General features: G+C 35.5%; 1 protein-coding gene and 1 non-coding gene across 4 annotated transcripts; one reads left to right on the top strand and one right to left on the bottom strand.

The window, feature by feature from the left end:
* On the bottom strand, positions 1-27,814 carry EBAG9 (estrogen receptor binding site associated antigen 9). 3 transcript variants are annotated; one of them, XM_024739736.1, is made up of 9 exons: positions 27,461-27,582; positions 26,808-26,888; positions 22,357-22,481; positions 18,005-18,102; positions 14,937-15,015; positions 14,052-14,210; positions 11,753-11,860; positions 4,946-5,037; positions 1-1,416 (listed from the first exon to the last, which is right to left on the bottom strand). In XM_024739736.1, exons 4-9 carry the CDS (start codon positions 18,085-18,087, stop codon positions 1,296-1,298), a joined length of 642 nt encoding a protein of 213 aa, XP_024595504.1. In that variant the 5' UTR covers positions 18,088-18,102; positions 22,357-22,481; positions 26,808-26,888; positions 27,461-27,582; the 3' UTR covers positions 1-1,295. The 3 variants fall into 3 exon arrangements, with proteins under 3 accessions (XP_024595504.1, XP_024595503.1, XP_024595502.1); XM_024739735.1 differs by lacking the exon at positions 22,357-22,481; XM_024739734.1 differs by lacking the exons at positions 22,357-22,481; positions 26,808-26,888 and having other exon boundaries at positions 27,461-27,814.
* LOC112396163 (U6 spliceosomal RNA) lies at positions 21,326-21,429 on the top strand. Its single transcript, XR_003002513.1, has one exon. It is a non-coding gene; the product is annotated as a U6 spliceosomal RNA (small nuclear RNA).
* Positions 27,815-27,942: the final 128 nt, after the last annotated feature.

Raw genomic sequence — 27,942 nt, 5'->3', positions numbered from 1 at the left:
TTAGGGTAAGAACTTAGCTCATTGTATAGTTTGTGATTTTACCATGAAATATCACTTTAATTCAAATAAATTAGCAGTATTTGGCCTGTAGAGTATTTACGACATTTTCAAAATCTACAAAATGTTCATTTGGGCAACAGCTTTTAAGAAAGTAAAAATATTAAATTCTAAAGCCATAGAAGGTCAGGCTGGATGTATTTTAATTGTGGAGACAAAATTAATGAGATTTTAAACTATCAAATCTACATTTTTCCCTATGAACACAGTCTATATCTATTTCCTGAAAACTATTCTGGAGCTAGTCAACATCTGAGAATAGAAGTATTATTATTCCTATCTTGTTTTAATAAATCAATAATGTTACCTTAGTCAACAACATAGGTAACCTGTATTATGTCAGATATATAAAACTGATACAGAAATTATCTAAAAGCTTTGAAATAGTAAAACTGAAGGCTATATGCATTTGTAAATTAATACCTTTTGGTGGGGAGGAACTAAGGTACTTAAAGATACCATAACATCTTAAAATCTAAAATGACAGGGAAAAACTACTAATACTAGCTTTTAAAACTCACAAGTTATAATAATGTGAAACAAATTTGCCATTTTAACTGATTTTCAATATGTTTATACATGTAATATAAATGACAAATATGTGTAACACCGTCTAAAAGAAAACAATGATGTACAAAATATTTGTACTAAATAAAATTATTGCATTTGATGTCATTTTCTTGAAAACTGAAATTACCAGATCCCTACTGATTACCAGTTCAAGTTAAAGGAAATGTGTGCCAATACCAGCTTCTGACAACAAAAATAAGAAGTTAAAGCTCTGCAAGTCTGTCTGATTTAGGTCAGGTAATCATGGAAACAAAAGAATATTTAAAATTATTTATTTTATCATTATGCACATTGAAGGAAAGCATTATAGACAGCAGAGTTCTTTCCCACCATAACATTTACACCCATTTAATTAGCTAGAAACACTAGCTTGAAGAGGTACTGATATATTCCATTTGTAATAATTTATCTACAGCAAACAATTGTCTTACAGTTGGAACATGTTGAAGAAAATATTGTCTCACAAGTCTTTTGTGTTCTTTGAGTCTCAATCACCAAGAGTTCAAGGGACTTTGAGAGAATCCTGGTGTCCTGTATGGTCTGATGAATGCATCAAAATCAAGCAGAGTATTTGTATTCTGAAAATACTCTTAGCTCCATACAAATGTTGCTTGGGTTGTGGAGCTCATATTTCTCCCACTGGCACTATGCATCTGAAGGACATTTTGTTATGAAAGTTTCACACCAATTTTGTTTTGTTCCTTCTTCATTAGCCGCTGTGCTTCCTTTTCCATTTTCTTCCTTTGTTGTTCTGCTGCTCTCTTTTCTCTGTCTGCTATCTTCTGCTGCCTGAAAAGAAACATATTCGTATTTTTACTTTTAGAAAACACTACACAGGTAAAATGGCAAATAAATTCCAGAAAGAAACAGCACTGCCCTTTTATTATCAACAAATTTAAGTTTAAAAAGTCTTCATTCTTCTCACTGTTTTGAAATTTCAAAGATTTTCAAAAACAGTATATATATTTTTAATCTTTAGAACATGACTTGCAAAATAAAAAAGGTATTATCTCTGTTTTAAAAATAAGTAAAATGGGGGCTTCCCTGGTGGTGCAGTGGTTGAGAGTCCGCCTGCCGATGCAGGGGACACGGGTTCGTGCCCCGGTCCAGGAAGATCCCACATGCCGTGGAGCGGCTGGGCCCGTGAGCCGTGGCCACTGAGCCTGCGCTTCCGGAGCTCGTACCCAAAAAAAAAAAAAAAAAAAAGTAAAATGGGGCATTCAGGTTAAGTGAAATGTCCAAAATCATAAGATTAAGGTTAAGAATCCACATCTCCTGATCCCTCTTCTTCAGATTATTTTCACTAAAACACTACTACCATTGGACCACACCTTCTTTTTGGTACCATTCAGAAAAGCCTGATATTTAGGATTAAATATTGTTATTATCATAGTTAAAAATAGTCAGCTAAAGGATGTCAAGAACACAGATGTACAGAGCACAAAGCAAAGAGAAAATGGAAACCTAAGACATGACTTCCAACTAGAAGCTAGAAATCTATTTAAAGATTTGACTAGTTCTACTAATGAAGGGGCAGAATGGTGGGTATTTACTAATTACACATTATGAAATACCTTCCCCCCAGTACCTCCCTAACTCCACTGATCTAGAATCACTAAACCCCTCTATATTTATTGATTTTTTTAAATTGAAGTAGAGTTGATTTACAATGTTCTGTTAATTTCCACTGTATGGTAAAGTGATTCAGTTATGCATATATATACATTTTTTAAAATATTATTTTCAATTATGGTTTATCACAGGATATTGAATATAGTCTGTATACTATACAGTCGGACCTTGTCATTTATCTGTTCTATATATGGTAGTTTGCATCTGCTAACCTCCAAGTCTCAATCCACCCCCACCCCCGCCCGGCAACCACAAGTCTGTTCTCTATGTCTGTGAGTCTGTTTCTGTTTCGTAGATAGGTTCATTTGTGTCATATTTTAGATTCCACATCTAAGTGCTCTATCTTATTGATTTGTATGGGAAGTGGGAGTAGGAGTGTGGTGATGAAATAGGAGAAAGAAGCACAGAAGTTGGTCCTGGGTCTGAAGGTTTAGGATATGAGAAAGTAAGTCAAGAAGCACACAAAACTGAGGAAGGAAGCTGTAGGGCACAGCTGGGCAGCAGATAGGCAACACTGGATTATATAGAGAAAAATCTAGTGTGGATTACCCATATATGGGACAGCTCAAAGCTGGCTATAGTGAGTGAAATGTATATACACTTCTCAATCATACTTAAAAATGGGAGTAAGCAGAGGTATGGATGACCAAAATTCAAGAAAGCAGAGAGACTTAGTTTACGCAACATTTTGACCGTCACCATCAATTAACTAAAATTTCAAAAGAATAGTTTTTAAAAATCTACTTTTCTCACTCTGCTCTGCTCACTTTCAAGCAAAACTGATATCTGCACTAAAAACATCAAAATGTCTGTGGCAAAAAAAGAAAGAGAAAAAGAATTAAAAAGGGCTGGCTAGGTTACAAACAAATAAGATAATCGAGCTTTGACCTAGTTACTAGCTGATATATAAACATCAACAATTAATATTTCTGGTACAAGAGGCAACTTAGACATTAATGCAGACAAAATATATTTTTCCCGTCCAGATACATGTCTGGAATCACTAAGGTACCAGAATCTTTTTCCTTAATGATACTGATCATAGTACTGGTAGTATTTAAAGTGGCAATGGGGAACAGGCTAGGTTAGAGGCTATGGATTACAGATACACTTTTAAAATTCTCAGTGTTATCCTGAGGGCGGTAACAACATATGGAAGTGTTCTTGGCTCTGCTTATGCAACCTGAAGCAAGAAACATGTCTATTACTGACTAATAGGCTCCCTCTCCCAAGCCGTCATATCAAAAGCACTAAGTTTGAGTTTTTTGGTTTTGTTTTGCTCAGGGTGCAAGAAGATAGGGTGAAAAAGAAAAGGTTTTTGTACAGTGAATGTTCAGCTACTTGTGAACTCATAAACTCTACAGTGTTGGCATTAAGATTACTGGATTCAAAATGAATAGCTCCTTCCTTTATCATCCTTGTGGTTGATGACACCAATCATCACTAGAATCCCCAAAATGTTCTAAAATACCCAGACTTCTGTATCTATGACTTATCCAAAAGAAACAGAGTAAAAAATAAAAAATGAAAAAATAAGTGACACCTTTTTTGAAATCCATGCAACATAAATGTTTACAATTTTAAAACTATTTCCTTTATACTGAATAATTATCAAGCAGGAACTAAATATTTAAAACTCTCACAAATTTACTAATGTGACCCCTTCCTGTTTAAAAAAAAATGCTGAAAACAGTAAGGATAAGATCAAAAAAAGGTCAGCCTTAACTCCCAGTTATTTAACTACACCCCCTGCTGGTTGTTCAAGGTAATTATAATTTACCGGTAAAGACAGGAAAGGACAACACAAAAATGAAATCAGTTGTTTCGTTAAGATAGTCAAATAAAGAGTAATTCATTTTCTATCCAATTATAAAAGCCATATTTGAAAAAAACACATTGCTATATTTTACTTTATCATCTTGAAAAATGCAAAAGTAATTTAGATACATTTACATATCTGAGTTTTCATCAGTGATGACAGTCACAGACTCTCTCAAGGTAAATTTTCTTTTTGACCTAATGTGGTAGTAGCAAGAATTAAGTTTACTGCTCACAAAAACAAAAAAATAAGAACATAACCAACAAAAATAAACTTGAAAACCTCCAGAATAATATTTTCTGTAGAGCAGGCAGTAAGTATATGACTTATGTTATCTACCTCAGGGCTTTCAAGTACATAAATTGAAGTACACATACAAATGTAGAGTACAATACAAGTTATTTTCAAATAGCAGTGCTATTCACTGCTCTATTCAAATGAGCAGTGCTGGCACTATGCCAGACCACGAGGAAACAAAACTAAAGGTGTAACTTCTGACCTAGAGAACATACATTGTTGTGACTCACATTTCACGGTAGGACAATTTCAAGAGATAAATATATGTTATAGGGAATGAAGTATAAAGCATATAGTTCAATATGGTGTATATATGTAAAAGGTCTCATTCTCCATTAATAAATTATTCTTTTGTATCTATATTGCTTTAAATTGTTGGTTTCTGTGAGGTTTTAATCATATAGAATAGCATATGTAGTCTGAAATACAAAAAAACTATCCCATATTATCAAGGTTCAAATGAGAATGACGAAAAATACATTTGGCAGAATAAGCTTTCTTGACCTTAAATGCGACATGAACAAAACCAGTTCTTCTACTCAGGCTGCAGTGTAAATATTACTCAAATACCTCAGAACTTCTTCGGCTTGCCAGGCCGCATCTTCTTCTTCTTCCCATGCATTGGTATTTTCCTGCCAGGTATCCAAGTCACCTAATTCAGGCTACAATAAAACAAAACAAAGCAAAATTACAATGGTCAAGAGCCATCCTTTTTCCACTCAGTGGTCAAGACAGTATTTTTGTTTAAAAGAATTTATTATTTATTTATTTGTTTATTCATTTTTTTTGGCTGTGTTGGGTCTTCATTGCTGCGCGCACGGCTTTCTTAGTTGCAGTGAGCGGGGTCCACTCTTTGTTGCGATGCGTGGGCTTCTCATTGTGGTGACTTCTCCTGTTGCGAAGCACGGGCTCTAGGTGCGTGGGCTTCAGTAGTTGTTGCTCGCGGGCTCTACAGCACAGGCTCAGCAGTTGTGGTGCACGGGCTTAGCTGCTCTGTGGCATGTGAGATCTTCCCGGACCAGGGCTCGAACCCATGTGCCCTGCATTGGGAGGCGGATTCTTAACCACTGCGCAACTAGGGAAGCCCAAGAAGAGTATCTTTTAAAGCATAACTCAGACCTTGTCATTGCCCTGTATCTTCTCCACTTTCTTAACACATCCTATATAGGCTCAAATGATTGCCCCTGGTTTGCCTGGAACTGAGGGATTTCCTGAGACGCATGACCTTCCATACTCAACAGTCCTGGCAAGTCCAGCTTTCTTCCTATTTTATGTTTTAAACGATACTCCTTTTATATTAACTTTTCTTTTTTTGCCTACTTTAGTTTGGAATAGACAAGAATAGAACATTTGTTCTCTCTGTTATCTCTCTTTTCAATAAGAAGAAGGAGTGGCGGGTGAAGGAAAGAGAAGAGACAGACTGATCCCAGGCTGGATTAGAGATGCCTGACTGGACTACTCTGTGCTGGGGAGATGAACTGGAAGAACCAACGTCTCCAAACTAGCATAGTCATCTCCATTTAAGCACAAGTAATTTTCTAGATTTTTCAGAGGCAGTTACTGTCTGGGTCCCAGGCAAAAATGACAGGTCAGGCAAAATTTACTCTTTATTGGAGTACTTCTTCTATATTGTGCTTCCCTTTGCCTGTCTTACTTACTTGATACCACCGGGCTGGCCACACTACCTTCTACTATTCCCCAGGCCAGACCTCTAAAAGTTCACTTTTTCTTTCCACAAACAATGAAAATGCTCATTCTAGAATGTTTAGTTGGTGGGGAAATAATTACATGCATAAAATAACTGGCACCAAGCTGTGAACAGATTTATTATATTCTCTTTTGAGTACTTAGACCTAAAACCGAAATAAAATGTGTTGAATTTTCTGCTCTTAACCATAAATGAGATACAATCCTCTGTTAAAAAAATTTTTTTTTTAAATTCTGATTGTATGTTTAATGTAAATTTCTAAAAGTAAACTGGCTAAATCAAAGAAAAGGATTTTCTAAGTCACTAAATGACTCTCTTGAAAAGTTATACCAACTTATTCTCCTGACAGCAGTAGGTGGAAGTCTTGTTTCCTTGTATTTTTGTCAATACGAGTAGGTAATTGCCGTCTTTTCTATCTTTGCTAATATGTTAAGATTTAAAATGGTGTCTTGTTAATTTACTTTGAATTTCTTTGAGAACTAGTAAGACCAAACTTTTCTTCATGTTATCATGTTATGTCTATTTCTTATTTGTAAATTTATCCATTTTTCCACTGAGGTGTTTGACTTTTAGTGTATAAAACATTTAGACACAAAAAAGGTGAAATGACTAAGACCATAAAAAAAAGAGTAACTGATCCTTTAGTAGAGATGGTCTTCTAAGTAAAAAATAAAAGGTTTTAATTAACAGATTTGCTACATTAAAAACTAAATACATCTGCCCATCAAAAACATCCAAACCAAATTATAAAGCCGATAATAAAATTGTAAAAGATGACAGAAAAGAGTTAATATCCTTAATATAAAAAGAGCTATCACAGAATTAGGAATTCTGTGGATTCCTAATCCACAGAAACTATGAGATAAAAAAAATATTTATTGTTGTTCAAGCCACTAAGTGTGGGGTTGTTATACAACAATGGATAACTAATGTAACCAAGCAGTCAATAATTACTAATCAATAATTAACTAATCAAAACATACTTAAAAGCTAGGGTCTGGGGAGGGGTCTGGACAGTGATGTGTTTTAAAAAGTTCAAAGGGACAATCATCGACAAGAAGACACTGGAACTCACCAAAAAAGATACCCCACATCCAAAGACAAAGGAGAAGTCACAATGAGACGGTAGGAGGGGCGCAATCACAGTAAAATCAAATCCCATAACTGCTGGGTGGGTGACTCACAGACTGGAGAACACTTATACCACAGAAGTCCACCCACTGGAGTGAAGGTTCTGAGGCCCACGTCAGGCTTCCCAACCTGGGGGTTTGGTAACAGGAGAAGGAACTCCTAGAGAATCAGACTTTGAAGACTAGTGGGATCTGATTGCAGGACTTCGACAGGACTGGGGGAAACAGAGACTGCACTCTTGGACGGCACACACAAAGTAGTGTGTGCATCGGGACACAGGGGAAGGAGCAGTGAACCCAGGGGAGACTGAACCAGACTTACCTGCTAGTGTTGGAGGGTCTCCTGCAGAGGTGGCGGGAGGCGGTGGGTCACCATGGGGACAAGGACACTGGCAGCAGAAGTTCTGGGAAGTACTCCTTGGCGTGAGCCCTCCAAGAGTCTGTCATTAGCCCCACCAAAGAGCCCAGGTAGGCTCCAGTGTTGGGTTGCCTCAGGCCAAAAAACCAACAGGGAGGGAACCCAGCCACACCCTTCAACAGTCAAGCGGATTAAAGTTTTACTGAGCTCTGCCCACCAGAGCAACAGTCAGCTCTACCCACCACCAGTCCCTCCCATCAAAAAACTTACACAAGCCTCTTAGATAGCCTCATCCACCAGAGGGCAGACAGCAAAAGCAAGAAGAACTACAATCCTGCAGCCTGTGGAACAAAAACACATTCACAGAAAGATAGACAAGATGAAAAGGCAGAGGGCTATGTACCAGATGAAGGAACAAGATAACCTGCTAATCAATGAATCTGATAAAGTTGCAGGATACAAAATTAATGCACAGAAATCTCTTGCATTCCTACACACTAATGATGAAAAATCTGAAAGAGAAATTAAAGAAACACTCCCATATACCATTTCAACAAAAAGAATAAAATACCTAGGAATAAACCTGTATGCAGGTTTAGGGAGACAAAAGACCTGTATGCAGAAAACTATAAAACACTGATGAAAGAAATTAAAGATGATACCAACAGATGGAGAGATATACGATGTTCTTGGATTGGAAGAATCAATACTGTGAAAATGACTATACTACCCAAAGCAATCTACAGATTCAATGCAAACCCGATCAAATTACCAATGGCATTTTTTACAGAACTAGAACAAAACATCTTAAAATTTGTATGGAGACACAAAAGACGCTGAATAGCTAAAGCAGTCTTGAGGGAAAAAAACGGAGCTGAAGGAATCAGACTCCCTGACTTCTGACTATACTACAAAGCTACAGTAATCAAGACAATATGGTACTGGCACAAAAACAGAAACGTAGATCAATGGAACAAGATAGAAAGCCTAGAGATAAACCCAGGCGCATATGGTCAACTAATCTGTTACACAGGAGGCAAGGATATACAATGCAGAAAAGACAGTCTCTTCAATAAGTGGTGCTGGGAAAACTGGACAGCTATATGTAAAAGAATGAGATTAGAACACTCCCTAACACCATACACAAAAATAAACTGAAAATGGATTTGAGACCTAAATGTAAGACCAGACACTATGAAACTCTTAGAGGAAAACATAGGAAGACACAACTCTTTGAAATAAATCACAGCAAGACCTTTTTTGATCCACCTCCTAGAGTAATGGAAATAAAAACAAAAATAAACAAATGGGACCTAATGAAACTTCAAAGCTTTTGCACAGCAAAGGAAACCATAAACAACACGAAAGGACAACCTTCAGAATGGGAGAAAATATTTGCAAACGAATCAACGGACAAAGGATTAATCTCCAAGATATATAAACAGCTCATGTAGCTCAATATTAAAGAAACAAACAACCCAATCCAAAAACGGGCAGAAGACCTAAACAGACATTTCTCCAAAGAAGACATAGAGATGTCCAAGAGGCACATGAAAAGCTGCTCAACCTCACTAATTATTAGAGAAATGCAAATCAAAACTACAATGAGGTATCACCTCACACTAGTTAGAATGGGCATCATCAGAAAATCTACAAACAACAAATGCTGGAGAGGATGTGGAGAAAAGGGAACCCTCTTGCACTGTTGGCAGGAATGTAAATTGATACAGCCACTATGGAGAACATTATGGATATAAAAAAATAAATAAAATTAAATTTAAAAATTTAAAAAAAAAAAAGGGCTTCCATGGTGGCACAGTGGTTAAGAATCTGCCTGCCAATGCAGGGGACACAGGTTCATGCCCTGGTCCAGGAAGATCCCACATGCCGCGGAGCAACTAAGTCCGTGCACCACAACTACTGAGCCTGAGCTCTAGAGCCCACAAGCCACAACTACTGAGTCCACTTGTCACAACTACTGAAGCGTGCGCGCTTAGAGCCTGTGCTCCATAACAAGAGAAGCCACCGCAATGAGAAGCCTGCGCACCGCAACGAAGAGTAGCCCCCACTCGCCATAACCAGAGAAAGCCTGCGCACAGCAACGAAGACCCAACACAGCCAAAAATAAATAAATAAATAAATTTATTAAAAACAAAAACTAAGCTTTCTTTGGGTTATTTGTATGGAAATATATTAATATAAATGTTTCAGACATTACATGAAATTCCTAAAAATCTTATATGTACTGGTAGAATGTTATAAGTTATAATCCTAGTTATTACTTTAAAATGTATATCTCAGAAATAACTAAATTTCCTTGTCAATTGTATCATCATGAACTTTCATCAAATCTTTAACCGTGGTCATTTTTAAGTCTTCTGTCATTTACAGACAGTTCTGGGTGTACTCTGATGTTTTTGCAAAAATGTTCCTATAAACGGGTTTCATCTTCAAGGAATTCATGGAAAAGACTGTGACAAGTACAGGTTTCTGGCAACTGACTATACTGCTGAACTGAATGAATAAGCATTTTCAGAACTCTAATGGAAAACTGATGAATTCATAAAAGTGCTAACAAAAGATCAAGATAAAAAACATTAATTACATGGGACTGAGTGAACTGATGAAGATGATTTTAATTTTTGTGACTTTCTATTTGAATAAAACAAAAACCCCCAAAAAACCAACATCTACTTACATAAGCAGATTGAACATTAAGCAAGATGCAAGAATTTAATATTTTTCTTCCCTAAATGCAAAGTAATGGTTTGCGTTTGAGATGTACACTTATTGGTAATCTGGCTATCATTTTATATATTTAGTCACTGCTTTTTATATCGCAGTTCTAAGGAAAGCTTTTAGTCTAGAAAGTACTTTATATATACTTTTGAGTACCTTCGACTTCCATTTCAGACTCCTCATATTCCAAATGTGAACTTGTCTTAATCAGTTGGAAAGGATGTAGAGATTTATGGAGCTAACTTAAGAAATAGCGCACTTCTACTGAGAAAAGAGTTTTCTCATATCAACACTAGATAAAAAAAAGACTTAGTTTGATATAAGAATTTCAGTCATTTATAGGAGAGTTTCCACAATGATTTTTCCCTTTAATTTGTTTCAAATAAATTAAATGTGACATCTCTATATCAATAAAAAAAAGAAAAAAAAAGTTCAAAGCTGATTCTGATAGCCTCCAAGGTTGAAAATCACAGCTATATACTTTCCTCACTACTTTTGTCCATAGAAGTGTTGTATTTAAGTCAAATCTATTTTAAGTTAAACCACACTTTAAATGTAAATATACTCTACTAGGGAAACAATTCATAACTTACTTAAAAATAACCTGCTATTAAGGTTAAATTTTAGTGGTAATCTCTTTAAAGGTCATATTTTTTTTTTCACACACACACACTGTATTTTATTTTTACAAGAGATAAATAAACTGACACCAAGCATTGTAAATGGATGACCACAACAAAAGCAACGACTGCAATTACCAAACACTAAACACACTCACACTATGTCATAATATTGACATTCAGTCCAGTAATCCTCCACCGTAACAGGTCCTTTACTTTGCAGTGAAAATTGATTTGTATATTTTTTGCCTCTGAGTCCTTGTGGGATTTTTTTATTTTTATTCAAACAGAAAGTCACAAAAATTATAATCATCCTCATCAGTTCACTCAGTCCCATGTAATTTTTTTTTCATCTTGATCTTTTGTTAGCACTTTTATGAATGCATCAGTTTTCCATTAGAGTTCTGAAAATGCTTATTCATTCAGTTCAGCAGTATAGGCAGTTACCAGAAACCTGTACTTGTCACAGTCTTTTCCATGAATTCCTTGACGATGATACCCTTTTATAGGAACATTTTTGCGAAAGCATCAGAGTACACCCAGAACTGTCTGTAAATGACAAAAGACTTAAAAATGTAAAGGTCATATTTTTCAACAACATTTTTGTCTCTATCTTTTATGTGTACAATGGACCCTGATCTTCATATCTGATATAATTTATAATCTCATAAAAGGACAGGATTGGTAACGTCTCTTGATCTGCTACACCTGTTTCAAAGTCATACAAATACTATGTTCAATTCATTTTAATTTTTTTCTTCTTCTTTTAAGAAAATAGAAATGAAAAAAAAGCTCTTGCCTAGATACCATTAGCATACTTACAGATTGATGAATAAAAGGCATATCTTGTGTAGCTGCTAGTCTACTAGAGAAACCTGTGCTACCATCTGGGATGCCAAAATTTAATGGTTCTCTCTTCTTAATAATGATCTGAAAGATTAATCGAAAGAGAATTATAGGAACATTTTACACATCACTATATAAACACAGACAAATTAACTGACCAAAGCATTTTATAATTATTTAAAATATGTTCTACCTTTCTCCTTTTAAAATTTAAAATGTAAAAAAAATTTTTTAAAAGTCTATATAGAGTACCAAAATTCTTAGGCAATTGTCACACAAATCAGTTGCATACTAAGAAAAATTATATTTCACTTTTTTCTAAAACAATAAATTTTCCTCTTCCTCTTTCCTGTTTCCCTACTTTTCCTGGACCCCCCAAAATATAATTAGGCATTTTTAGTCACTGTATTAAACAAGAACATGTATCATATCCTACCAGAAGTATAACCAGTTCTCTAAGCATGTGGGTATCTATGAATACATTAACTCTTTCAGGCCAGTAGTATTAGTTTTGTAGCTTAAAAGTATTTTCATTCTAACTAATTTATTAAGGTACTATTGCAATATACTGAGTTCCTATTAAGAGCAGCAAAATAGACTTTCAAAATAAAAGGTACTCATCTACTAAGAAATTCATTTAAAACTCCTTGAAAAATATACCACTTAATGTATTTGGACAACTCAACAAAAACAACTATGATTACAGCATGTAAATGTTATCAGCCTTGAAAATCTAAAAATAAATATACAGATGAAACTGGCTGGAAGCTAGAAGAGGGTGAAAAACCCTATTAGAGAATTGTGGAATAAATAATGTCCTCATTTTATAAGTATATTTATAAAAAATATTTTCTATGCTTGATTGAACAATGGAACTTTAAGTATTTTTTTCTTTTGAAAACAGCAGGATGACTGATGAGGTAGACTGGAATAAAAACATTACAGTATTTGAAAAGGGGGTAAGAGGGTATGAAATAAACCCCCGTTTACCATAGTATGCAGTCAGTGGACAATATCTGTGATTGGTAAATCAAGACATAGCAATATAAGAATACTATATGCAGATATGATGAATAATGCTAGAAGCCCAAACAGAAAAAGTTATGGGTGGCTGCTTTTAGAAAGGAGAACTGGTATGAAGAATAATGGGGCAGAAGTCTATTGCTTTTCTTTTTTTTTTGTTTGTTTGTTTGCGGTACGCGGGCCTCTCACCGTTGTGGCCTCTCCTGTTGCGGAGCACAGGCTCCGGACGCGCAGGCTCAGCAGCCATGGCTCATGGGCCCAGCCGCTCCGCGGCATATGGGATCTTCCCGGACCGGGGCCAGCAGGCGGACTCTCAACCACTGCGCCACCAGGGAAGCCCTATTGCTTTTCATTATAAGCTCTTGTATATTCTTTGATTTAAAAACAATTTTCAGGGACTTTCCTGGTGGCACAGTGCTTAGGAATCCGCCTGCCAATGCAGGAGACATGGGTTCGAGCCCTGGTCCAAGAAGATCCCACGTGCCACAGAGCAACTAAGCCCGTGTGCCACAACTACTGAAGCCCGTGCGCCCAGAGCCAATGCTACACAACAAGAGAAGCCACCGCAATGAGAAGCCCGCACACCGCAATGAAGAGGAGTTCCGGCTCGCCGCAACTAAGAAAGCCGGCGCACAGCAACAAAGACCCAACGCAGCCAAAAATAAATAAATAAATAAATTTAAAAACAACTTTCAAATGTACATGTACTATTTTGATAAAAAGAAAGGAAAATACTCAGCCGTTGTTCTTTTTCTAATAATTCCCTGCATCTTTAAGTGATTGTCCATATATAACTATATAACTCAAAAGGGATAAAATAAAGTGTGGATGACTACACAAACCCACAACGATTACACTAAGTTCTCAGAGCCTTGCATCAGTTTGATAATGGTTATAAACAATGGAAACTACTTATCAGTTTGTAGACAGCACTAAACTGTGAACTAATCTTTTAAGGTTAGAACTGTATCTTATTCAGCTTAGTCTCCATAGCAGAGACTGGAGTCTAGAATATGACATACAGTACGATTTCTATAAATGCTTAGACACAATTTTAAAAGACTTGGGGGTACAATTTACTAGATCTGTGTCCAGGTCACTTGAATATATAAGCTTCTTTAACATGACAGAAAACACAATTGCTAATTAGAAATAGGCTTTCTAACAAATACCAATTATACTAATTTTAATTATAGGAATCTGAAGAGTGGTTTAATAGCTTTATCTCCAAAAGCACAAATCTTTAACATACTTTCTGGGTTTTCCTTATAGTTGGTGTCATGTCCTTAAAATAGTCAGGTTCCAGTTGTTCTAAAGCATTTTGCTGTGTTGCCACATTCCCATTCCCTCCTTCAATCTTTACACTTGTGGGTGCATCTTCATCCCAGGAAGTCCACTCTTCAACATCTGTCTAAATTTAATTCACCATTTATTAGCAAAATGAGCTTTCTAAAACATTGGTTATTCAAACTTCTTTGACCAATGGGAAAATACAAATTTTATACCACATACCAAAACTAGATGAAAAGTTTAAAAAAAATACTCTATGAGTTGGACTTCTGTTCTACCCATTAAAAAAATACAAACAACAAAAGAAAAGAAAATTTTTTTGCTTTAAAAATTGAACTGACATTAAAACTACAGCCCACAGAAGGAGACTTGGAACTTGCAATCTAACCTTAACCAGGTTTATTGCCTGATAAAATAATAAATAACAACATTCTTTATAGTATTTAAATAAGATAGAGTCCCAAACATAATATTCAACATATCCATGAAGGAACCTGCAAATGAACAATGAAGAAATCTCAACTTGAATGGAAAAAGACAATCAACAGACACAAAACCCAAGATGATATAAATGTTGGAATTATCTAAGACTTTAAAATAGTTATTATAAAAATTCTTCAATAAGCAATAGCAAACACTCTTAAAACCAATAAAAAAAAAGAAATCCTCAGCAAAGAAACAGAAAATAAAGAACAAAATAAAAATTTTAGAATAAAAAAATTTAGTAACAACAATAAAAATCCTGACCCTGACTACCAAATTAATTTCATGACATACTAATAGTCGGCAATCCAGTTTGAAAAATATGGTTCTGGAACACTTATTCAACATTGAAAAAAAAAATTACCTGCTTAGGAACGGATGAATAATCAACTGTAGTTGGCAAAGTTATTTGGTCTCCACTTAATTTCCGTCCTCTGCCAGATCTAAAACAAAAATGAAATAATTTATTTCAAGAAACTACCAAAACAAGCATGGGTAAAAGCACTACGGACAGTAACTTAAGGCTTATAAGAGAAGGTCTTTTTCAATTTTTGAATTATTTATTTTAATAATTAACAATTGTTAAGATATGAAAAGAAAAATCTGTTAAGATACGAAAAGAAAAGGCATGTATCAAATATCTTTTAAATATTTTAAAAATACTGGACAGGATAACCCAACAGCTTTTTGGCTTAGGATTCAGAATTATAGTCAAATTCAGGAAGAATATAAAGCCAAAAACAAAAACACAAACTGATTTCAAACCATGCTCCTAAGAGTACTGTGAATTCTGTAAGTGAAGCTCTCGGATACCTATCCTGTTTTAACCAGGGTGGCCTGGCTTTTGCTTTACATAGTTGGTTTCTCATTAAGATTACTATTAAGAAGTTTGAAAATCACTGGGTTCAACTATAAACTGTACTCAAGTTTTAAGGATTAATGGGAAAAGTACTATATTAAAGAAGATAAGTATTGTCACAGAGTTGTTAAGAGCATGGGCTATGGAATCTGTGTAAACCATGGTTTTCAATGTTACTTCTATTAATTATGAATCTAGATAGAATTACCTATCTCTCGGCCTGAGTATCCTCATCTGTAAAAGGCAGGTATTCAAACCTACCTTTGCAAGGTTGTTGTGAGGATTTAACTGACATTTAAAATAGCTAGACACTAGACTGTGCCTGCTTTTTAATAACACATTAAAAACTGGTAGCTATTATAAATGATCAGTCACTTGCTTCATTTCAAATAATCTATGAAGCATCTGCTTAGAACTAGTTGGTAAAGTCAGCTAAGTTTAGAAATCATACTTTGTTTAAAGGATGAATAAAAAAAGTAATACAGTCTACTACTAAATTTATGATGTAAACCTGGTATTTTAGAACACATGATCTAGGTTCTTTCTGACAAGAAAAGCTTATTCTAACAAAGGGTCAGTTTTCTTTCAAACTGAACATACAATCAATCCTAAACATATTTACGTTGACAAGAGAAGTTCATAGTGACAACAAAAATGTCCTTAATATTTTTAAATCAAAGGCAGTATCTTATACTAAAAGTAATCTATATTCAACAAAAGTTTTAGAAAATAACAGATGCAAAGAGAAAAGCACCTATAATTTACCACCACTGTTAACACAACTACTTCTTTTTAACCTCCATTCTCCTGGCATTAATACCCACACTCATCCTGCTTTAACCTAGTTTTTTTCTGGCTATGCTACTTCTAACAATAAATTCAATGCCACTTAATCTTCAGAGTTTTAGTAGCTATAAAATGGCCATTTAGCTTGAGATTACATTTCCTAGCCTCCCTTGCAGCTAGGTGGCTAAGTTCTGGATAACAGGCTATGAACAGAATTGTGTGTAACTTCTAAATCATATCCACTAAAAATAAGAGCTGATTGCCCTCCATTTCCTCTTTTATTCTATCCTACTCTTACTGTGTCAGTACTTTTTTCACAGTACTCCTAGGCCAAAAGAAATACCTAACAATTCCACTGATTAAGTAGCTAGGCCCAAACAATTTAATACTTATGTATGTCCTATCTGCTTAGTAGCCATTAGAAAAAAATACATATGAATTTAAAGGAAAAATAATATGTTGATTTCACTCTTTAATAACCACAATTACTTATTAATGGAATGTGTGTGCCTGTTGGATATTGCACAGCTCCTCAAGCCTTGGATTCACCCTTATTTTCTGTTCCATATTAATTTTGGTTTAGTACTTGCTTTTAATTACAACCTAGCTTTGCAAAGATAGGTCACCCAAAATACAAGTAAACAAAAACTTATCTCAAATATTCAAGAACATCATCAAAACATACTGCAGGATCTAATGTTGCAAATGTGAACTACCTTGAGCCAACAGTTTGTTTAGTGTTTAATAGACACTATCACATTCATTGTGTTTTGTTGGAAAATTTGAAGTATCCTACAGTACCCCATGAGTGTAATGCAAGCCCTGAAGTACCTTGGCATACGGTTTAGGAACTATAGCTCTAGGGTCTGGTAGTATGACAAAATAGAAGGAATCTGAGTCTCTGAATGACTTACTGAAGCAGAAGGACTTATCTACCCTGGACTACCTGTACATTCTGGAATATTATTTAAGAGACAAAAAAAAAATCTATTCTGTTTGGGGTTTCTCTGTTAAAGTGGTTTTTTTGTTGTTGTTTTTTTTTAACAGAAAAATAACACTCATAATGTAATATGTAAAGAAATACCTATGGGGGCTTCCCTGGTGGCGCAGTGGTTAAGAATCTGCCTGCCAATGCAGGGGACAGGGGCTTGAGACCTGGTTCCGGAGGATCCCACATGCCACAGAGCAATTAAGCCCGTGTGCCACAACTACTGAGCCTGCACTCTAGAGCCTGCAAGCCACAACTACTGAAGCCCGTGTGCCTAGAGCCTGTGCTCTGCAATGGGAGAGGCCACTGCAATGAGTGGTCCGTGCACCACAAAGAAGAGCAGTCCCCGCTCGTTGCAACTGGAGAAAGCCTGCACACAGCAACAAAGACCCAATGCAGCCAAAAATAAATTAAAAAAAAAAAAAAAAAGAAATACCTATGCCTAATTCCACCTAACCATCTTAAAATATCCTGATAATAAAACAATTATGTACATAAAAACTTTCTGATGATTACAACAATGAAAGTTAGTTTATCTCTGAAATTCTATAGTACTAAGAATGTTATTTTAATGGAAGATGTAAGAATTTGAAAGAAAAGAACTGAACCTCTACTTTCTAGATTTGAAAAAATATATAAAAATCTGAAAAAAATATTAAAAATACTAGAGATTAATAAATGAATATTGCAATCAAGATACTTAGCTTAAATATAGTATGTCCTGCCTTTTTGTAGTTACAAAGGTATCTAAAATCAGCAAGAAGATAACCAGGTCAATTTGAACATAAAATTTCTTTACCTGCATATTAATCTCTTTAGGAATGAGAATACTGTTGCTAGGCAGGTACAAACTTTAAATAACCGAAACTGTGTGATAGCCATGGTGGGAATCAAAACCTGTGGAAAAAAGCACAAAAATAAATGCATTAAGGTGATTTCATAAGCTATACTCATGTTCTGAAGTCAACCTGAAAAGTCCTACTATGAACTGTAAAAATCAGACATATTTTTTACTTTCCTTTAGAAAGTACAAATATAACACAGTAAATTTAAAAATTAAAATGTAAATCATATTGACAAGAAAGTTTTGAAGAGTTTTGAATAGTTGGGAGGGAAAAAAAACCTTTTCAAACTACTCTCAGAATGTTTTTTTAAATTGTACTTAAATCATCTATTTACAATGTATTTATAATTTTTCTATTAAAAAATGAAAAATCAAAAAAGTATAAAACAGTATATACTGAGTCTTCTGCACCTTTTGAAATCTGAATCATATGAACATATTAATACTATTCAAAATATATAAAACTTTTAACTTCTAGATAGATACATTTTATCATACCCATTTTGTAGATGAGGAAATTAAGACAGGTCAAATAACTTATGGGCACATAGCTAATAAACTGGAAGTGAACTGTAGAGATCATCTAGTCCAGTAGTTCACACATATTTAAAGAAATAATGATAACTGGGCCCACCCCTAGTAAATCAATTAAATCATATTCTCTGAGGGGTAAAGTCCAGTTATAGCTAATAAGCCAACAGAGAAGATAGAAAACACTCAATAGAAAAGGTAGCAGAAAACAAGGTAAAGGGGAACAAATATTAGATGGAACAGCAAATAGCAAGAGGATAGAATTAAATCTAACTGGAGCAATAATCTCATTAAATGCAAATTTAAAGCCAGAGATTGTTAGATAGGATAAAAAAAGGAATTATATCATTACACGCTGCCTGCAAAAAATGTACTTTAAGTATAAAAACACAAATAGGTTAAAAGCAAAAGGATGACAGAAAAATATACCATGCTAACACTAACTGAAAGAAAGTTAAATTGACTATTTCAATGTCACAGAGTAGATTTTTAGGGAAAATAATATTAGCAGACATAAAAATGTTCATTTCATAGTGATAAAGGGTCAGTTAATCAAAAGTACATAAGAACCCAAAACACATGTCCCTAATAACAAATTATGCCAATATCAAAAAAGAGAGGTGACATTACTAGAGAGCCTGCAAATAGAAGAGTATATTGAGAAAGTATTATAACTTTATGCCTATATTTGACAAGATGAAATGGACAAATTCCTTGAAAGAAACAAGTTATGAAAGCACAGCAAGAAAAAACAGATAACCTGAAAATCTCTGTATTTATTAAAGAAATTGAATTTGTAGTTAAAAATCCCCCAAGCCCAGATGGCTTCATGAGTGAATTCTATCAAATACTTAAGAAGTAATACCAATTCTACACACACTGCCAGAAAACTGAAGGAGAGGGATTTTTTATCAACTCACTCTTTGAGGCTACCATTACACTGACACTAATCTAGACCAAAGATATGATCAGAAAAGAAAACTAGAGACCTGTATCTTATGAACAGACACAAAACTCCTTAAAAACAACCAACGAGAAATAGAAGGGAACTTTCTCAAACTGACCAAGGACATCTATGAAAAACCCATAGTAACATGAGACTTAATAGTGAAAAACTGGACACTTCCCACCTAAGATTATGAACAACATAAGCACATCTGCTTTTGTCACTTCTGCTTAACACTGTAGCAGAGGTTCTGGCCAGTGCAATCAAGCAAGAAAAGGAAATAAAAGGCATTCAGACTGGAAAGGAAGAAGTAAAACTGTATCTATAGTCTATGTAGAAAATTCAATGGAATCTATAATCAACTGTATTTTTATGTTAGCAACAAATGATCACAAACTAAAATTTTTAAAAATTATAAGAGTACAGAAAATATAAAGTACTTAGGGACAAATCTAATGAAAGACTTATGTATTAGAAACTACAAAATATTGATGAGAGAAATTAAAAGACCCTTATTAACTTAAAGATCTTTCATGGCTCAAAGACTTGATACTTTTAAGATATCAAATCTCCCTAAATTGAACTACAGATTCAGTGAAATCCCAATCAAAATCTCAGCAAGCTTTTTTCTCTAAAATTTGATAAGCTAATTCTAAAATTCATATAGAAACGTAAAGGACCTATAATGGTCAAAACAATGTTGAAAAAAATCAAAGCAGAAGGGCTAATACTACCTGATTTCAAGATTCATTATAAAGCTACAGTAATCAAAATGATGTAGTACTGGAGTCAAGACTGATAAATAGATCAATGGAACAGAACGGAAGGTATAGAAATAGACCCACAAAATATGAACAACTGAAATTTATGAACATGTGAAGGCCATTCAGTGGAGAAGGGACAGTCTTTCTGACTAATAGTGCTGGAAAAACTGGATACCCATATGCCAAAAAAAGCCACCAAAACCCCAAAACCTTCAATCCATATTTCACACCATTTACAAAAAGTACTCAAAATGGACCACAGATGTAAATATAAAACCTAAAACTAGGACTTCCCTGGTGGTGCAGTGGTTAAGAATCTGCCTGCCAATGAAGGGGACATGGGTTCGAGCCCTGGTCCGGGAAGCTCCCACATGCCACAGAGCAACTTAAGCCCATGCGCCACAACTACTGAGACTGTGCTCTAGAGCCCGCAAGCCACAACTACGGAGCCTGTATGCCACAACTACTGAAGCCCACGCACCTAGAGCCTGTGCTCTGCAACAAGAGAAGCCACCACAATGAGAAGCTTGAGCACCACAAAGAAGAGTAGCCCTCGCTTGCTGCACTTAGAGAAAGCTACGAGCAGCAATGAAGACCCAACGCAGACAAAAAAAACAAAAACTAAAACTACAAAACTTCTAGAAAAATAAAATTGGACAAAATCTTTGTGACCTGGGTTAGGCAAATATTTTTTTAGATACGATACCAAAAGCACAATCCATAAAAAAAAAAGGATAAACAGGGCTTCATCAAAATTTAAAACTTCTACAATTCAAAAACACTGTTAAGGGAATAAAAAGACAAGCCACAGACTGGAAGAAAATCTTTGCAAAGCACATATCTGATAAAGAACTTGTATCTGGAATACATAAGAACCTCTCAAAACTCAGTAAGAAAACAACTTAATTTTTTGAAAATGGGCAAAAGGTGTGAACAGACACTTCACCAAAGAAGATATACAATGGTAAATAAGTACATTGAAATAATGGTCAACATCATTAATCATCAGAGAAATGCAAATTAAAACAACACTTATTGCTCGCTTTGGCAGCACATACACTAAAATTGGAACGATACAGAGATTAGCATGGTCCCTGTGCAAAGGTGACACACAAATTCGTGAAGCGTTCCATTTTTTTTTCACTTTGTTATACAGCAGAAACTAACACAACATTGTAAAACAATTATACTCCAATAAAGATGTTAAAAAGAAAAACACTTAAAAACCATTAAACACATGTTAAAATGGCTCAAATTAAAAATACCAAGTACTGTCAAGGATGTGAAGCAACCATAACTCTCATACACTGGTAGTGGGAAGGTAAAATGATACAGCCATTTTGGAAAACAGTTCGCCGTTTCTTACAAAGTTAAACCAACATGCAGCATATGACCCAACCATTCTACTCTTAGGAATTTACCCAAGATAAATGAAACCATACACCCATTCAAAAACGTGTTGTTTTTGAATAGCAGCTTTATTTTATTTAAAAATTTTTTTTTATTTTTGCGGTACGTGGGCCTCTCACTGTCGTGGCCCCTCCTGCTGCGGAGCACAGGCTCCGGACGCGCAGGCTCAGCGGCCATGGCTCACGGGCCTAGCCGCTCCGCGGCATGTGGGATCTTCCTGGACAGGGGCACGAACCCGTATCCCCTGCATTGGCAGGCGGACTCTCAACCACTGCGCCAGCAGGGAAGCCCAGCAGCTTTATTTTTAATAGCTCCAAACTGGAAACAACCCAAATGTACATCAACAGGTGAATGGATAAACAAATTGTGGTATATACATATAATAGAACACTACTCAACAATAAAAAAGAATGAACTACTACTGCAAGCAATAGCATGGATATATCTCAAAACAATTAAGCTGAATGAAAAGAAGCCAGACAAAAAAAGAATATATACTATATGATCCCATTTATTAAAAAAAAAAAGCTCTAGAAAATACAAACAAATCTCTAGTGACAGAAAATAGATCAGTGGTGACTTGAGATGGGGCAGGAAGGGGTGGGAAGGATGAAGTACAAAGGAGCATGAGTACTGGAGGTACTGGATATACTTACTATTTTGATTGTGGTGACGGTTTCACAGGAGTGTATATATTAATCAAAACTGATAAAATTTCACATTTAAAAATTGTGCAGTTCATTTTGTGTCAACTGTAGCTCAAAAATCTAGTAAAAACAATCTAATAAGACATTAAAAAAACAGTATTATGTCATGAGTTTTCAGATTCTGATTAGAATCTTAAAAGAAGTCATTAATACCATTATTTTATATTGATTAGTTGCAACTATGGAGAGCCAATTTTCAGTAGGAAACTAAGTCAATTAGTGACAAGAAACATATTACAGAATTTCTCTAGGAATGGAACTCTGATTTCACAGCAGCATTTCAACATACCATAATAGCTAACTCTTACTCTAATACAAGCTTTCTTAGTGCTTTACATGTCATAACTCGTTTAATGCTCAGAACAACCCTATGAAGGACTGGAGGTAAGTACTATTTTATTCCTATTTTAGATAGGGAAACCAAGGCACAGAGTGGTTAAGTAAGCTGCCCGAAGACACAGAGCTGTTAAGTTACAAAAGTGGAATCTGAACCCAGGTAGTCTAATGATTGAGTCCTAAAAGATCACACTCATACTGCCTCCCTATGATTAAATCAAAAGATATGATTTATATAAAAGAAATGCTAAGGAACTGGGAACTAGTTAAAGCCGTGGCAACCACAGGATAAAAAAAATTCTCAAAAATGGCAAAACAGGTATCATTTTGCTAGCCTTTTAAACATGGTCATTATTTCCAAATATTTCTTTACACATTTTAGTCATCTATACCATATATGTACTACATATATTATCCTAACAATCACTAATTTAAATATTTCTTAAAATGAGTTTTGGCATAAGTTAGAGTTAAATATATTAAGTAACCATAAGTTTTTTCATTCAGAGACTCAAAATAAATACACAAGAGGTAAAAGGAAACTAAAATTTGTTAATTCATGAGAGATGGTTATTTTTCCAGTGTAGAGGTAGAGTAGATCACATGTTAAATCAAGTCACAAGAAATTACAGGTATGTACACACGCACACACACGCACACACACACACACACACACACACACACACACAGAGGAATGATGTTTCTGACAATGGAATTTTATGTTTTAGCTTTTCCTTGCCTTTCATCTGTCAAAGGAGGAAAATTACTGAGTAAGCATTTAGAATCATGACTCTTATGTTGGGGTAATTTGAATATATCAATGTATCATCCAACTTCTTAGCTTTCTCAACTAGCAGACTTAAGATACACTGAAGTTAACTTTTCTGTTCAAGGTGAGGCAAAAACCAATAACAAAGTCACAACTAAAACTTATCCTACTCCTAGGCCATCAGTAGAAAGTTTCCAAGCAATCATTATAGTCGGTTAACACCAATATTTGGAGTAGAGTGATTCCATAAAACAAAAAAAGAAAACATAATTTAATATTTTTTTCCAAAATAAGAAAACATCAACAGTATATTTGGACTTCAGTTCTATACATATTTACTTAAAAGGGAATAAAATGTAACTTAAGTAATAATGATCATGGAGCCAAATTAAAAAGATAGCTGTATGTTCCATCTACGCAAAACTGAGATGCTGACTTTTATTTTAAAATTATCTTATATGGATATAAGATAAGCAATGAAATTTAAAATATAACATAAATATTTAAATCTCCCTGGATAAATACACCATCACTGTACTAATATGCTATTTTAAAAAGTATTTCAAGTGGATTAAAGGAGAGAGCACTGCTTTGCTTTCAATTACTAGATATGAGCAATAACCTCCTAAAGTCTTGAAAAGAGCATGTAATAATTTTCTCAACTAGTAAGATATTACACTGACTGGTTAAAAATTACATAATAAAAGATGGTGTTCACCTCTGATTGGGGGGGTGGTATAGAAGCATGAGGGAACTAAGGTCTGTATCTCAATTTGAGTGGTGGCAACACCAGTTTATTTTACTGTATACACTGCTTGTGTACTATACCTTGATATGAAAGTTCAAAACAAAACAAAAATAATAAAAGCGAAACAAAACCAGAAAGCAAGGAAAATGCAGTTAACTCTTGCAGTACCTGATCCTAAACTGCTCTGTAGAGCCACTATTGCCAATCCCTTCTAAAGAAAGGCAAAACACTTTCTACTCCTAGGGTTAGAAGGGTGTAAAGGGCGAGTAGACTCTTTTCAGTAAGAAGAGTTCCAAAAGGCTCCCTTAGCAATGCTCATGCATTTTGTACATGTGCAGGTTGTATTGCCATATGCGTTGAATGATTTTCTGAACGCCTATGCCTGGAGTTGGCCTACTAACTGAGAGGATGAAAAGAACGTGACTCTAAAATAAACTGAACGAAGAAAATATTAACAATTTCACTGTTCAAGTAACTAAAATATTTCTGTCAAAAACATCCCCAAACAGCAATTTAAAAGGATTCAAAAAATGCAACGTTTTTGACTCCTCCTTTCTCTTATCCCCTTACATGCAAACTGCCAAAAAGACCTAATTCCATTTCCTAAATACTATCCACATTCTTCCCTATTTCCACTGCAATCTCCCTAGCATAAGCCTTTATTACTTCTTGCTGAACTATTGCAAAGTCTTTTTAATTGCAGTATTTTTCTCTTACTGCACCTATATTTTCTATTTTGTACCATAGTTATTTCTATATATTGTATTCATCCTGTACAATCCTTCCCATGAGGATCTTATTCATCTGTTACCTCCAGTTACTACTTGCAAAATAAGACGTGAAAGAAAGGTTTGATTGCTTCAGTACGAGCAGAATGATGTGAACAATTAAAGTGATGAACAAAAGCTTCATTTTAAAGCTAATTTGTCAAAAATAAAACTCTCAACCAAAAGAAAGCACACTTCCCTAAATGAAGATTTAGCCTAAATTTTCAGAAAAATTATAAACAAAAAAAGAGCTAGAAAAGAGACCGTAGAGCATGTGGCATTAGGGAGAAAAGGGGAAAGAGTTGAGGAGATACTCTATCAGGATGTTTTGAAGGGAGAAGACATTTAATATTTAAGGACTGGGGAAAAGAGTCGGTCTCAGGATTTACATGAATGAAGAGTTGAGAATAAGTTTCATATAAAGGCTTGGTAACAACGGTCATCGCTCTGCCACAAATATTGCTATGTGTCATTGTTCAATAAGTATTTCTCAACTTGAATGACTTTAATGGTAACTAAAAATAAAATTTAAAGTTTTGTTCCAACAGTAAATCAGAAAGTGGGACTATTATTGACACCAGAATAGAATTCTCTCCCTAGCAATTAAGAATATCCTCATTCTGTGGAAAAGTTGCTTTTGTGATTAATAAAAGAGAAAAACTAATATTCACTGACTAGCTACTATGTGCCAAGCACTACTTAAGTATTATCTCACCAGAAAACCATCTTATGAGATAGATATTATTGCTCTCTTTTCATAGAATTGAAGCAGAGCATAAGCTCATGTTTCCATGTTCCCACACCCAATGATCTAGATTCATATCTAGGTCTATCTAATTCAAAAGCCAAGAATACCTCACTAATAATAAACATTTTTAGTAATTCAGTGATGGTATTATAATTTCCAAGATAAATTTTCCAACCAACTGCAACTGAAATGGGGGAAAATGCAATCATGTTAACCATCAAGCAACACTTTTGATTTTATCAATTACACTGACTTGAAGGCAGGAATCAGTTCTTTGGGACCCATATTTACTTAATGTTCCAATTCATTTCTTTGTGTGTGTGTGTGTGTGTGTGTGTGTGTGTGTGTGTATCACACACACATATATTTAGCACCTACTATGTAACAGATACTACCCCGGGTGATGGGAAACACTACTGACCCAGTACACAGAAACCCTGTGTATGCTGCTCAACTGTCACAAACCAGTGACGATGCAAGGAACTAGGGAGGCAGGGCCCCATCAGTCTTGCTCAGTTGGTATTTCTAGGTCTTAGCCAATGCTAAGCACATTGTAGGTACTCAAATATTTGTTGAACGATGGGAAATTATCATTCCTTGAGCACTCAATATAGTTCTAGACAATGTACCTTCTAGGCCTCACTGGAATTCTAAAGACAAACAAAGGAGGTGAGTTTCACTATTCCCATTTAACAGATGAGGCTCAACTGCCAGTGAAGTTCACATTCACTCACCCAGAAGTTAAAGAGACTGACCCCAAAGCCCAGGCTCTTCCCACACCACATCCCATTTAAGAAACCTCTTAAATTTTACACTCATTGCCTCAGTTGATTTTTGAAACGCTCTCTAGATCACCAATCTGAGAAGTACACATCTTAAGCTACTTGCATTTTTACTGTCGAAATACTTTCTAGAACTGAGAAATGCTAATATAATCTAATTTTAAAATTAAAGTTTCCTTAAAAATTACTACAAAAATACAAAAACTTGAGATATAGCCGAAATAAGGTTCAGAACCATAAAGCAACCTACCCTCAGCGCTTTTGGACAAATGACATCTCTAGGAAGTCAACAGGAATGACAGCTTGGCTGTGTCAAGTGAAAAAGATTCACCTACAATTTTAAAAAAAATGCATTAGAAACTGAAAGATTAAATGTATCCTTCCTCCCTGTAATTCCATGTAAACTGCTGGCGAGATCTTTTCAGTAGAGTCACTATCTCACAAATTGTTAAATAAGCCAAGCCAAAATCTATGTTGGTACACACTAAACAAGTCACTAATTGCTGTATTTCTAAAACTATATTTTTGAATGTTTTTAATACCAAAATTTGAAACACCATATAATCTAGTACAGTACAGAATATCCTCAAATTAAGTTTGTAAATCTCTGAAGTAGGTTAAGGTATATCACAAGGCTCCAAAAATAAAACCACCTGACCTCACTTAAATTTGAAAAACCAAAGTTCGGTAGCGGCAAGAGAAGGGGAACTAGAAGTAGAACGTGAGAGCGGGCGAACACTGGACCATCTAAGGCAACTCAAAGTCAGGCCCTCAAATACCACTGAGGCTCTTACAAAGGCAGAGTAAAGTCTCCTGAAAGGCTCAAAAGGAACGAGTTTCATAACTAAAATGTTTTAACTTCAGATTACCCACTTGAAATAGTCTGATAAAAAAAAATCATACCCACTGTACAGATGCGAAAAACAACAGGAGCGTTTCCAGGTTGCACAATCCGACGCCATATGTACGGCGTTTGGTGAAAACGCTCTCAATTGCTCCAAGTGGGTACCAAGTGGACTGGGACTTGGATTTTAGAAAAATCTGCTTGGGAAGGAGCAAGGCCTGTAGAGGAAGGGCAGGAAGAACGGGCAAATTTCCCAGTGGTGGACGAATCTGGGGACCTGGGAATTCCGGTTGGAGCCCCGCAACACGGTCTCCCACGCGTGAGCCCGCATGGTGAGGGCTGCACGCCCGGGGCCCGCTCCGGGTCGCGGTTCCCTCACCCCAGAGGTCACCCTGACCCGGAAACAGTACCATAGAGTGGCAGTCGGCCTCGGTAGGGGGAAACCGGGTGGAGGGCCGAAAAGGAAGGTGGGAGGGCGGGAAGTGCGGGGCGGAGACGAGGGCTAACTGGGGAAGGGCAGAGGACACCACCCCGCCAAGAC

The sequence above is a fragment of the Neophocaena asiaeorientalis genome, unplaced genomic scaffold (genome assembly GCF_003031525.2).
Source record: "Neophocaena asiaeorientalis asiaeorientalis breed wild unplaced genomic scaffold, Neophocaena_asiaeorientalis_V1.1 scaffold66, whole genome shotgun sequence".
NCBI lineage: Eukaryota > Metazoa > Chordata > Mammalia > Artiodactyla > Phocoenidae > Neophocaena > Neophocaena asiaeorientalis.
Note: the sequence above shows the minus strand (reverse complement) of the source record. Positions and strands in the feature narration are given on the sequence as shown.

Coding starts and splice junctions, on each gene's coding strand:
- EBAG9 (XM_024739734.1), bottom strand. CDS start 27,814: ATGGTACTGTTTCCGGGTCAGGGTGACCTCTGGGGTGAGGGAACCGCG. Junction 14,211..14,936: donor ATTCATCCGTTCCTAAGCAG/GTAATTTTTTTT, acceptor AATTAAATTTAG/ACAGATGTTGAAGAGTGGAC. Junction 11,861..14,051: donor CTATAAGGAAAACCCAGAAA/GTATGTTAAAGA, acceptor TTAATCTTTCAG/ATCATTATTAAGAAGAGAGA.